This window comes from Choloepus didactylus, chromosome 2 (assembly GCF_015220235.1).
Source record: "Choloepus didactylus isolate mChoDid1 chromosome 2, mChoDid1.pri, whole genome shotgun sequence".
NCBI classification, from domain to species: domain Eukaryota; kingdom Metazoa; phylum Chordata; class Mammalia; order Pilosa; family Megalonychidae; genus Choloepus; species Choloepus didactylus.
In genome coordinates this window covers 20,035,164-20,048,922 of record NC_051308.1, presented here as the reverse complement: position 1 = coordinate 20,048,922, position 13,759 = coordinate 20,035,164, and the positions used below count along the sequence as shown (strand labels likewise).

The 13,759-nt window shown below is 35.7% G+C and overlaps 1 protein-coding gene across 5 annotated transcripts in view; it reads right to left on the bottom strand.

Annotated features, from left to right (window-relative positions):
• TBCE (tubulin folding cofactor E) overlaps positions 1-13,759 on the bottom strand; it is a 157,904-nt gene that overhangs the window by 54,393 nt on the left and 89,752 nt on the right. For 4 of the 5 annotated variants that reach the window (XR_005214542.1, XR_005214543.1, XM_037821504.1 and 1 more), the window contains exon 4: positions 6,667-6,852. Coding sequence is in view for 3 of the 5 variants with exons in the window: in XM_037821504.1 (XP_037677432.1) it covers positions 6,667-6,852 (186 nt within the window). In the remaining 2 variants the exon portion in view is untranslated. The remainder of the gene's footprint in view (positions 1-6,666; positions 6,853-13,759) is intronic. The other variant, XM_037821527.1, reaches the window with a different exon arrangement.

Below are 13,759 nucleotides of genomic sequence, written 5' to 3'. Positions count from 1 at the left end.
GAAGAGACACTCAAGAAAAAGATACCATTTTCAATAGCAACTAAAAAAATCAAGTACCTAGGAATAAACTTAACCAAAGATGTAAAAGACCTATACAAAGAAAACTACATAACTCTACTAAAAGAAATAGAAGGGGACCTTAAAAGATGGAAAAATATTCCATGTTCATGGATAGGAAGGCTAAATGTCATTAAGATGTCAATTCTACCCAAACTCATCTACAGATTCAATGCAATCCCAATCAAAATTCCAACAACCTACTTTGCAGACTTGGAAAAGCTAGTTATCAAATTTATTTGGAAAGGGAAGATGCCTCGAATTGCTAAAGACACTCTAAAAAAGAAAAACGAAGTGGGAGGACTTACACTCCCTGACTTTGAAGCTTATTATAAAGCCACAGTTGCCAAAACAGCATGGTACTGGCACAAAGATAGACATATAGATCAATGGAATCGAATTGAGAATTCAGAGATAGACCCTCAGATCTATGGCCGACTGATCTTTGATAAGGCCCCTAAAGTCACCGAACTGAGCCATAATGGTCTTTTCAACAAATGGGGCTGGGAGAGTTGGATATCCATATCCAAAAGAATGAAAGAGGACCCCTACCTCACCCCCTACACAAAAATTAACTCAAAATGGACCAAAGATCTCAATATAAAAGAAAGTACCATAAAACTCCTAGAAGATAATGTAGGAAAACATCTTCAAGACCTTGTATTAGGAGGCCACTTCCTAGACTTTACACCCAAAGCACAAGCAACAAAAGAGAAAATAGATAAATGGGAACTCCTCAAGCTTAGAAGTTTCTGCACCTCAAAGGAATTTCTCAAAAAGGTAAAGAGGCAGCCAACTCAATGGGAAAAAATTTTTGGAAACCATGTATCTGACAAAAGACTGATATCTTGCATATACAAAGAAATCCTACAACTCAATGACAATAGTACAGACAGCCCAATTATAAAATGGGCAAAAGATATGAAAAGACAGTTCTCTGAAGAGGAAATACAAATGGCCAAGAAACACATGAAAAAATGTTCAGCTTCACTAGCTATTAGAGAGATGCAAATTAAGACCACAATGAGATACCATCTAACACCGGTTAGAATGGCTGCCATTAAACAAACAGGAAACTACAAATGCTGGAGGGGATGTGGAGAAATTGGAACTCTTATTCATTGTTGGTGGGACTGTATAATGGTTCAGCCACTCTGGAAGTCAGTCTGGCAGTTCCTTAGAAAACTAGATATAGAGCTACCATTCGATCCAGCGATTGCACTTCTCGGTATATACCCGGAAGATCGGAAAGCAGTGACACGAACAGATATCTGCACGCCAATGTTCATAGCAGCATTATTCACAATTGCCAAGAGATGGAAACAACCCAAATGTCCTTCAACAGATGAGTGGATAAATAAAATGTGGTATATACACACGATGGAATACTACGCGGCAGTAAGAAGGAACGATCTGGTGAAACATATGACAACATGGATGAACCTTGAAGACATAATGCTGAGCGAAATAAGCCAGGCACAAAAAGAGAAATATTATATGCTACCACTAATGTGAACTTTGAAAAATGTAAAACAAATGGTTTATAATGTAGAATGTAGGGGAACTAGCAGTAGAGAGCAATTAAGGAAGGGGGAACAATAATCCAAGAAGAACAGATAAGCTATTTAACGTTCTGGGGATGCCCAGAAATGACTATGGTCTGTTAATTTCTGATGGATGTAGTAGGAACAAGTTCACTGAAATGTTGCTATATTATGTAACTTTCTTGGGGTAAAGTAGGAACATGTTGGAAGTTAAGCAGTTATCTTAGGTTAGTTGTCTTTTTCTTACTCCCTTGCTATGGTCTCTTTGAAATGTTTTTTTATTGTATGTTTGTTTTCTTTTTAACTTTTTTTTCATACAGTTGATTTGAAAAAAGAAGGGAAAGTTAAAAAAAAAAAAAAAAGAAAAAGAAAAAAGACAAACAAGGGAAAAAAAAAAAAATGTAGTGCCCCCTTGAGGAGCCTGTGGAGAATGCAGGGGTATTCGCCTACCCCACCTCCATGGTTGCTAACATGACCACAGACATAGGGGACTGGTGGTTTGATGGGTTGAGCCCTCTACCATAAGTTTTACCCTTGGGAAGACGGCTGCTGCAAAGGAGAGGCTAGGCCTCCCTGTATTTGTGCCTAAGAGTCTCCTCCTGAATGCCTCTTTGTTGTTCAGATGTGGCCCTCTCTCTCTGGCTAAGCCAACTTGAAAGGTGAAATCACTGCCCTCCCCCCTACGTGGGATCAGACACCCAGGGAAGTGAATCTCCCTGGCAACGTGGAATATGACTCCCGGGGAGGAATGTAGACCCGGCATCGTGGGATGGAGAACATCTTCTTGACCAAAAGGGGGATGTGAAAGGAAATGAAATAAGCTTCAGTGGCAGAGAGATTCCAAAACGAGCCGAGAGATCACTCTGGTGGGCACTCTTACGCACACTTTAGACAACCTTTTTTAGGTTCTAAAGAATTGGGGTAGCCGGTGGTGGATACCTGAAACTATTAAACTACAACCCAGAACCCATGAATCTTGAAGACAGTTGTATAAAAATGTAGCTTATGAGGGGTGACAGTGGGATTGGGAATGCCATAAGGACCAAACTCCACTTTGTCTAGTTTATGGATGGATGTGTAGAAAAGTAGGGGAAGCAAACAAACAGACAAAGGTACCTAGTGTTCTTTTTTACTTCAATTGCTCTTTTTCACTCTAATTATTATTCTTGTTATTTTTGTGTGTGTGCTAATGAAGGTGTCAGGGATTGATTTAGGTGATGAATGTACAACTATGTAATGGTACTGTAAACAATCGAGAGTACAATTTGTTTTGTATGACAGCGTGGTATGTGAATATATCTCAATAAAATGATGATTAAAAAAATAAAAAAAATAAAAAATAAAAAAAGCCCATCAGATACACTAAAATGGAATACTAAAAAAGTATTCAAATGATCTAAAGAAGGCAGGAATTGGAAACAAGGAAAGACAAAAACAGAATGATCAAACGTAATAGTAGATCTAAAGTCAAACATCTCATTAATTACATTAAGTGTAAATGGTCTAAACACACCAATTAAAAGACAATGTGTCAGATTGTACTAAAAAAAAACCCAACTATATGCCATATACAAGTAACCTACTTTAAATATAGTGATATAAGTAGGTAAAAAGTGAAATAATGGAAGAGTATTTTCTGTGTAAATACTGATTAAAAGATAGCTGGACTAGCTATATAATTATCAGGGAAAGTAGACCTCAGAGCAAGGAGAATTACCAGGGAGAAGGAGGGATATTACATAATGAAAAAAGGGTCATTTCACCAAGGAGACATAACAATCCTAAATGTGTATGCATTTAACAAAAGCTTCAAAATACATGAAGCAAAAACTGATAAAACTGAAAGGAAAAATAGTTTCATAAATATAGTTGGAGACTTCAACATTTCTCTCTCAGTAATCAGAAGAACCAGTGGACAGAAAATCAGCAAGAATATAGAAGAACTGAACGATACCATCAACCACTAGATCTAATTCACATTTATAGAACACTCCACCCAACATCAGTGGAATACACATTCTTTTCAAGTGCACATTGAACATTTATCAAGATAGACCATATCCTAGTATGGTCTCTGGTGATACAGAATTATGTTAGAAATCAGTTTCAGAAAGACATCTGGAAATTCCCCAAATACTTGAAAATTAAACAACACACTTCTAAATAATCTATGGGTCAAAGCAGAAGTCTCAAAGGAAAGTACAAAATATTTTGAATTGAGTAAGAATGAAAATCTATATGTAAAAATCATTGGATGCAGTGAAAGTGATGCATACAGTAAAATTTATTGCATTAAATGCTCAAAAAAAAAAAAAAAAAAAAAGAGACAGTATGTTATAGTGAGTGAGAACACAGAGTTCAAATCTCAATTCTACCATCTCCTTTGCCTCCACACAAGTTAATCAACATCTCTGTGCCTCAAATTCTGCATCCTTGAAATGTTATAATTTAGTGAGTTTATATTTGTGGAGCTCTCAGAATAATGCCTGGCATATAGTAAGGCATGCTATAAGCACTTGCAAAAAATGAACAAAAATGACAGTCTTTGGGGAAAATCTCAAGATCAAAATGCAAGGCACAAGCTCAACCATCAGAAACTAGGGAAAAAAAAAAAAAAAAGCAGCAGCAAAGTCTTAGAGCAGAGGCTCCCAAACACTCTCAATCAACACCACCTTAGTGTTTCAGTAAATTTTTGACAGTGCCTAGGCCAAAAGAAAACAGTTCCATTTTGTAAGCAGTTAGGTCCAAGCAATTTAATAATTGTCCTATCAACTTAGTGATTATTGGACACTGTACAGCTTCCCAAACTTTGGAATCAGATTGGACACTAACATCTCCAGGTTCCATGTCAATTTTCAGGAGATACTTGCTTTTATCACAGCAATTGCCAAAACCTCAACTCAGCAAGGATATGACATCACTGAAAGGAATTGTACAATGTGGTAAACTATAAACTATGTTGAACTAGTAGTTTGCATGGCATCCAACAGATGTCACTATTGCCCTCTAAAATTTAAACTATCCTGCAATGAACAGTACATTCGCTGCAGTGCCCGGTGATACCCTAGCACAAAGCTGGAGAACCACAGTCTCAAGACAGACATCACTTCAAGCATGAAAAACCAAATATGATGACTATTTACTTTTACTTCCTTATTGTATAGGTTTTTCCTTGGTTGTACAAACTTAGTTGGTCAGCTGGATATATTAAAATAATGCAATGACTTAAAGTAGAGGCCCCTAACAATGACGACTACCATTTTTTGCAATCTCATTTGTTATGCATTAACAACTCTAGCAGCTTAGGAATTATTTTGTAAATGAGGAAACTGGAGCTTAGAAATTATAAATAATTAACTCTAATTTGTCTCAGAGCTAGGAAGTGGCTCAGCTAGTATCAGAACTGTCTGTCTTCTTGGTCTGGCTCCAATGTTGGTCCTTTCCACCACGCTGTCTCATAATTTCATAATTTACTTAATTAACTTTTAACCAATTTAAGAGATTGCTTCAGAATCTCTTTAATTTTACCTTTTCAATCAAAAGGACACCAGCTAATTACTGAACGCAAATACCCAAGTAGGGTTGTTCACCAGGAAAATACATTAGTTATGTAGTTGTTCATAAACTGTGGGAGGAAAACAGCTTTTTCTTTTTCTATTTATAATTTGTTAATATTCACAGAGCCCCATGATGAAAGAGATTAACCAATAAGAAAAAAAATATGTCTCTTTTGGGATAACAGGTATTTCAATATTTGCAATTTAAATGGAAAAAATAAAGCAAAAAACTCTTACCCTATGAAGAATATGGTTCTTTAAATCCAAGTAAATCAGAAGGATAAACAGCAAACTGCTAATAATTATCCCTTGGTGGCATTAGTCGTGACTTTCATTTTGTTCTTTTTTGTGTATCAATTTGTATTTTCTAAATTCTCTACAATGAATGTATATTGTTTTATAATTAACAAACAGGTTGTTGCTTTTTAAAATTCTTTTACTTAATCTTAGATTTTTTTTAATGCTGGCCATCTATGCTAAAAAGCAGAGGTATCAAGAAATGAATTTACTCTTCAACACTAAGAAAAAAGAAGTAAAACCTTGCTTCACTGTTCCTATCTGCATTTTAAATTTTGTATTATATCAAACCCTAATAACTAAAAAAAGATGGCCAAGAAAATTACTTTGGACAGAAGAATAATACTTAATTCTTTTAGTCTGGCTGCAAATCTGTTCTCCAGAGTGGCCACCAGGGGTCACTACTGGGATACCTCATTCCAGTCAAACACTACAGCACTAGCAATCATCACTAAACCTGAGTGGCCTGAAAGGTATTCGTAGAGTTGTGACTATTTTTGTATAACTATCAGCTTTTGCTTTCTTTGACACAGATAGTTCACGTGAGAGTAGTAAGCCTATTTGCATAGACTAGCAATACAAAGAAAGTTTCAGAAAAAAGAGAAAGTTCTGGCATAACAGGTTTAAAATGCCTTTTAGTGCACCACAGAATGCTATATAATAATATGAGGCACATCTTAAAAGCAAATTCCTGGAGCCCTTTCTGATTCAGTAGGTCTGGGATGGAACTCAGGATTCTACATGTTTCAAAAGCTCCCAAGGTGATAAAAATGTGCAGCCAGAGATGGGAACTACTTGCTTCTAGAAGGTACCAGCATTCTATATAGCACAGATAACTATTTAGGATTCTGTTTCCATTCCTGACTTATCATTCAATTGAAAATGTGATGATGAAGAAAAACAGGACCAACTTGTCAGCCTATATACTTTTTAAGTAGTCAATACAAGATAGTATAAATATTAAAAATGCACAAAGCAATGTTTCAATTCCAACCCAGACAATTCCACTAACCCTGTGCTAAAATAAGGATTTTAATTTCCTTGAATACTTAATCCTTGGATTCCTCAGATTTCACTTCACTGTTGATACAGATAGGATAAACCAGTTTGGAAGTGAAGTTCTGCACATCTGACATAGGGTCATGTGAATTTAAATCCTGAACTTAGATAAAATGGAAAAAGTCAGCTCTACCATTATCAATTCTGCTTACCTTTGCCGTTTTTTAATAGAGTCAAAGCCAATAGTTTCTACAGGTTTATTTCCAATTTTAACAATCTGTTCTTTTCCATCTTCTTCTGGTTCATCTTCTAGCACATAGCGATTCTTAATTGCAGTAAGAAAGTTTACTCCAAAATTTACCTTGTTTGGACGGATAAAGGATCCTCCTGTTGGGTGCCTGGAAAAGAAGAAAATAGTACATAGAAGATAATATGACCAACAAGAGATTACCAACATATAAACACAACATTCTGAAGATTTTAAGAAATTTCTGTATGATGAGAAACAAACAAAAAAATCAGCATAAAAGGGAAAAAAATACACTAAAGAAAAATTTATAATCAGCATGATTGATCCTAAAGGATTATAAGCTTATGCACACAGGTAAAATCCCTGTGGATAAACAGACAAGAAAAATGTAACAGATAATTCTCTAAGAGGAAACAGAAGTATTAAACTTATTGGGGAAAGTTCTACCTCACTAATGATTAAGAAATACAAACTAAAATAATTAAACTCTTTTCATCAAAATTGGCAAAAAAGTAAGATTTTATAATCATACTTCCGGGTATTTGTCAGTAGACAATAATTAAAAATCAAAACAAAAAATTACATTTACAAAGATTTTATAGAATACCATTATTTATAGTTCAGGAACTCTGGAAAAAATAAAAAAGCCCAGGTGGAAAGAACTTACTCATTAAATCAGATAGATGAGGAATATTTTATAGTAGTTAAATTCTAGCTGAAATACTTATAAAATTACTCACACAAGATAATGTTAAGACTTTTTAAAACTGAATATAAATTATACATGACATAACAACATAGGAATTGTTATCTACTTATGGAAAAACATTGGAAAAGGACACAAAGAAATGAAAACATTTGCTGGTGACAGAATTATCCACAAAATCTTTTCTTTTTAATGGTGACCCAAATTTCAACTAACAATGTATTTTAAAATCTTTTAAGGGGCTAAAATAGAGTATGCAGGAAGAATTCTGCAGAAATATACAATATATTATCACAATTAATATTCTGGTTTTATAGTGATTTTTAATAATCTTTACCAGGATTTAAATGAAATATTAATTATGTAATGATCACTCTAGTGGGATTCCAAGAGATTCAAACTAGGTCTTTGGCCCCATTGAATTTCAGCATTCTTTTTGCCATGGTGATGATACATTAATTTCAGGGAAACCTAATTTTGCCTATCAGCAATTGTAAAATTGTTAGTATTATAATTTGATTACTTTAGGGAATAAATGATGAATTGTATGCATTTCCCAAAATTGTATTATAAACACTATTTCAGCTTACAATATTTAACTTGTAAAGAAATTAGACCTTTTTGAAAGTCATCATTAATTAAAAAGGATGGAAAAGTATATTTATGATAAATTTTGTCTGTATGTATACATTTATTCCTGGGAAGAAGGTCTATAGTTATTACCAGATTATGAAAAGGAACTTGTGATTCCAATAAGTCAGAACCAATATTACAAGTAGGAAGAAGTGGTCAGATAGTAGTTAGAGAACCAGGGAGTGTGGTGTCCTGGAAGCCAAATGAAGAAAGTCAACAACTGTGTGAAATGCTGTAAAGAGAGAAGGTAAGATAACAACTGGGGCTTCATCACAGTATTTAGCAACATGAAGGTAACCCTGATAAGAGCAGTTTGGGTGGAGCAGGGAGGCAAAACCCTGATTGGGGTTCAAGAGAGAATGAGAGGACAGTGGGCATAAACTACTCTGAGATCTTGAAAATTTTACTGTAAAGGGGATAAGAGAACCAGGAGAGTGACTAAAGGGATACATGAGGTCAAAACATGGATGTATTCTTCAACATGGGAGGAAGTATCAAGTTATATTGATGAAAATAATGCAGTAGAGAGGGAAAAATTAATGATGCAGGAAATTAAATTCTGTTGCTTTAAAATAAAGTTCCGAGTTTGTAAAATCTGTTGTATCAGAGAATAACTAACTACCAGACACTACTTAAAAACATATTGTATTTTAACTCTAGGAAAGACTCATATTGTAAAGAACACAATTCTGTTTTAACAAACAATCATATCACTCAGCTAAAGAGATTAAATACAGCTAGCATTATTTTTTTAGGAGTTCAAAAGGATCCATTTGAGAGAGTATCTAGTCCAGGGCCTCTCAGACTTAATCTGAAAAGAAAAGAAATGCACCCACAGAGATTCTGATTCAGTGAAGCTGGGATAGGACCCAGAAACCTACTTTTTAGAAGACAATGTTCAGAAATGGTGGAACTGTAACCCATAACATTCTTTGAAATCCGCTCTATAACTACTTGTTAAATTGTATTTTGAAAGTTATCACTTTTATGTATATGTTATATTTCACTATAAAAAATCAAAAAAAATTTTTTAAAAAGACAATTCCAGGGGCCTCTGACACAGCTGGGCCATTGATTATCCTTTAAGAAGCTGACCTAATTTAATCCCATTTCAGAGGGGTATGATGGGGCCTAAAGTTACAGTGACAGTACAGCCAAGAAAAAAATCTCAAATTTTCTGTCCACTAGGTATACAGTGCACTGATCTTTCCCACTTTTCTGTCCTGCTTATAGGTACAAATTAATAGTTTGCTTTTACATATTATTTTTTAATCTCAAATTTAAAATTCTAGTTAACATATATGTTCCTGTGGTGATTCAGAATTATATACTCCAGAAAAACATGTTCCTAATCCATTCCTCTAGGCATGGAGGTTACTTCCGTTAACATGTGACTCAACTCAATCAAGAAGGGTCTTAATCCTAATACTGGAAGCATTATAGAGAAGGCCACAGAGAGAGAAGCCACGGGGAGCAGCCAGAAGCTGGAAGAGAAAGGAGAAGATGCCGCCATGTGCATTTCATGTGACAGAAAAGCCAAGGAACCCAAAGATTATCAGTCAGCCAGAAGATAGTGACCCCAGGAGGAAGCAAGCCAATTAGTCTCACCCACATCTGGAATTAAATTAGATGACAATACCCTGAACTTTGAGTCAATGCCCAAAGGAATAACATTTTTTTAATTGAGATATACTTACATACCATACAATCATCCAAAGTGTACATTCAGTTGTTCACAGTACCATTATACAGCTGTGAATTCATCACAACTAATTTTAATTAAATTCAGTTTTATTGAAATATATTCACATACCACACAATCATCCATGGTGTACAGTCAACTGTTCACAGTACGATCACATAGTTATGCATTCATCACCACAATCTATTTCTGAACATTTTCCTTACGTCAGAAAGAATAATAAAAAATAAAAGTAAAAAACACCCAAATCAACTCCCCCCATCCCACCCTATTTTTCATTTAGGTTTTGTCCCCATTTTTCTACTCATCCATCCATACACTAGATAAAGGGAGTGTGATCCACAGGGTTTTCACAATCACACCATCCCCCATTGTATTCTACGTTGTTATACAGTCATCTTCAGAAGTCCAGACTACTGGGTTGGAGTTTGATAGCTATTCCAATACACTAAAACCTAAGAGGTGCTATCTATATAGCACATAAGAATGTCCACCAGAGTGACCTCTCGACTCCATTTGAAATCTCTCAGCCACTGAAACTATTTCGTCTCATTTTGCATCCCCTTTTTGGTCAAGAAGATACTCTCAATCCCACGATGACGAGTCCACATTCATCCCTGGGAGTCATATCCTGCTTTGCCAGGGAGATTTACACCCTGGGAGTTGGGTCCCACGTAGGTGGGAAGGCAGTGAGTTCACTTGCTGAGGTGGCTCAGTTAGAGAGGGCCACATCTGAGCAACAAAGAGGTACTCAGGGGGAGACTCTTAGGCCCAAGTTGAGCCTCTCCTTTGTAGTAACAAGCTTCATAAAGGCAAGTCCCATGATAGAGGACTCAGCACATCAAACCACCAGTCCTAATGTCTGTGACAACATCAGCATCAGTCCAGGTGGGGAAGTCCAACACTTCCACACTTTCCCTCAGCTCCTCAGGGGGTCCCTGTAAATATATTTTTATTCTCTGCCCAAATTACTTTGGGATGTATCACTATTTCACCTGAACCTATACTCATCTACCGTATCTCACTTCCTACTCAAAGTTCCGTGTAATTGTGGTGTTTGAACAAATCAACTGTATAGTTATACTGTTTAGAAAATATAGAACCTGCACCAAAAGGACTTCTCTTCCCTTGGTCTCACATGGAAGTTGAAGTTTTAAAACATTCAGTTTCGACCTTTACCCTTTGGCCTGATTTGCCCTAGTCTTAACCAGATTTGCTTTATTCATATCACTAATTGAAGTCTGGGCTCTTTTTCAACTTCTTTTTTTTTTTTTTAACAGTTGCTGTATATACTAATACTGACAATCATATCTGCCAAGCTCTAGCTCTGAGTTTCAGGTGTCACACAGATACCCATTGTTCCAGAGACCAATCAGGTTATACACTAAGAGATCAGCATCTCAAAGTTTGGAGACAGCCATTACAATTCAGGAATAGATTTGACTGCTGTAAGAGCTTACAGTCTAGGGACCATTACAATAATCGTTCCCCTCTTAGACTGTGTTCTAAGATTCAATTCTGAGTTTACACATTGTAGTTAGTCCATATGGTGAGACATTATACCGTTTGCCTTTATTTCTAGCATACTTCACTCAAATGCTGTGTACAGGATCCATTCACCTTGTTGCGTATCTCACTGCTTCACTCCTTCTCATAGTTGCTCAATATTCCATTGTATGCATATACCACAGTTCACCATTCTGTTCCTCAGTCTATATACCCTTAGCCCACCTCCACCCATTGCAAATCATGAATACTGTCTCCATGAACACCAGTGTGCAAATGTCCATTCATGTCTCTGCTCTCAGATCTTCCAATGACATACCCTATAATGAGGTTGCAGGACCTTATGGCCCCCACATACTTAAGTTTTTTGTGGAACCACCACACTGACCTACAGAAAGGCTACACCATTCTGCCTGCTCATCAACAGTAGATAGGTACATCCCTCTCACCATGTTTTCTCCAACACTTTTACTCCTATATATATTTTTCCCACAATTTTATAGAATTATATTCACATACCATACATTTATCTACAGTGTACAGTCAGTTGTTCATGGTAGCATCATAAAGTTGTACATTTATCACCACAATCAGCACTTGAACATACTACTACAAAAAAAATTTTTTTTCAGCGAATAATAAAAAAGATGATAAAAGAAAATAACATCTCTTACAATACAATATAATATTAAGGACAGAAAACACCACTACCAAGAATCCCATATCCCCCCTATATCTCCCTCTCATACACACCTAGCATTTGGTATATTGCCTTTGTTACATTTAATGGAAGCATAATACAATGCTATGTTGACCACAGACTCCAGTTTGCTTTGATTATGTTTTTTCCCAAATACCATCCCTTTTTCAGCATTCTGCGTGGTTGACATTCACAATTAATTTTTGAACATTTTCATTACCGCAAAAAAGAAAAAGAAAAATTAAAGTGAAAAAGAACACCAAAAACATCCCATCCCCCCATCCCTTCCTATTATTAATTTACTTTTTGTTCCCATTTTTCTAGTCATCTGTCCATACACTGGATAAAGGGAGTATGAGTCACAAGGTTTTCACAATACATGGTCACACAGAGTAAGCTACATAGTTATACAATCATCTTTAAGAATCAAGGTCACTGTGCTGCAGTTCAACAGTTTCAGGTATTTCCTTCTAGCTATTCCAATACACTAAAAACTAAAAAGGGATATCTATATAACACATAAGAATAACCTCCAGAATGTCCTCTCAACTCCATTTGAAAGGTCTCAGCCACTGAAACTTTACTTTGTTTCATATCTCTTTCCCTTTTGGTCAGGAAAGCTTTCTCAATCCCTGGATGCCAGGTCCAGGTTCATCCCTGGGAGTCATGTCTCATGTTAACAGGGAGATTTACACGCTTGTGAGTCATGTCCCATGTAGAGGGGAGGGCAGTGAGTTTACCTGCTGAGTAGGCTTAGAGAGAGGACACATCTGAGCAACAAAAGAGGTTCTCTGGGGGTGACTCTCAGGCACAATTATAAGTAGTCTTAGCCTCTCCTTTGCAGTAAACAGCTTCATAAGGGCAATGAAAGGGACAACATTTTAAATAAAATGCTATGGTTTAAACAAAAGGTGCCTTTTCTGATGGAAATTACAAAGATCACTTCTAAGTTATCTCCTTTACTTTTCTATTATGACGGCATACAAATTGATCTTGTGTTTACTGACAACCAGTTATTAATGGTAAACACTTTAGTTGAACAAGGCTGAAATAAATCTCAAGGCATGTTGTTAGATGTTGGAAAAAAATTCCAAACAACTTAGAACCTTAATCTAGTGGTATGTGTATAAATAAACACATGTTTTACATCTAAGAGACTCTATTCTCACTGTTTGTGACATTGCTCATTTATTAAAGAGGTTTAATACAATATTGGTTTTCCTTAGAGGAGTAACCTAGGGAATAGGGGTGGGTGGAAAAAGAGACAGGAAAGACTATGTTTTAAATATTATGTGAACTAAATGTAAAAAGTATAAGAGCTCAAGTTAAAAAACTGGTACATGTATAATTAATGATGATAAATGAGAAAACAATACTAAATACAAATACCATGAATTCATTTTTATTTCTAAATTTCCACTTTTTAATACAGTGGAAACAATTCAAGAAGAGATCTTTTATTATTAGTTATTTTGGTTGCAGGCAGATGAAATGAGAGTAAGGAATGGTGTTAGGTAGTTGCAAAGTAGATGGTGTGCTCTTTACAGATCAAAGGCTAGCATGAAAGTTTAATCTCCTGTGGGATATTCCTGGCAGGTTTCTCAGAAAACAAAACAGCTCATCAAAAAAAAAATGCTAACTGAAATGACTGTCCATCAATAACAACAAATCTCCAAAGCAAAAGTAAGAATTTACATAGGTTCCACTATGATTTTAAGTTAATTACAAAATCTTGTACCCAAACACTGAAATTCTGAATTCTTTGTAATGAAAAAAGTACTGCTGGGAGTTAAGGAAGAGGAGGAGGA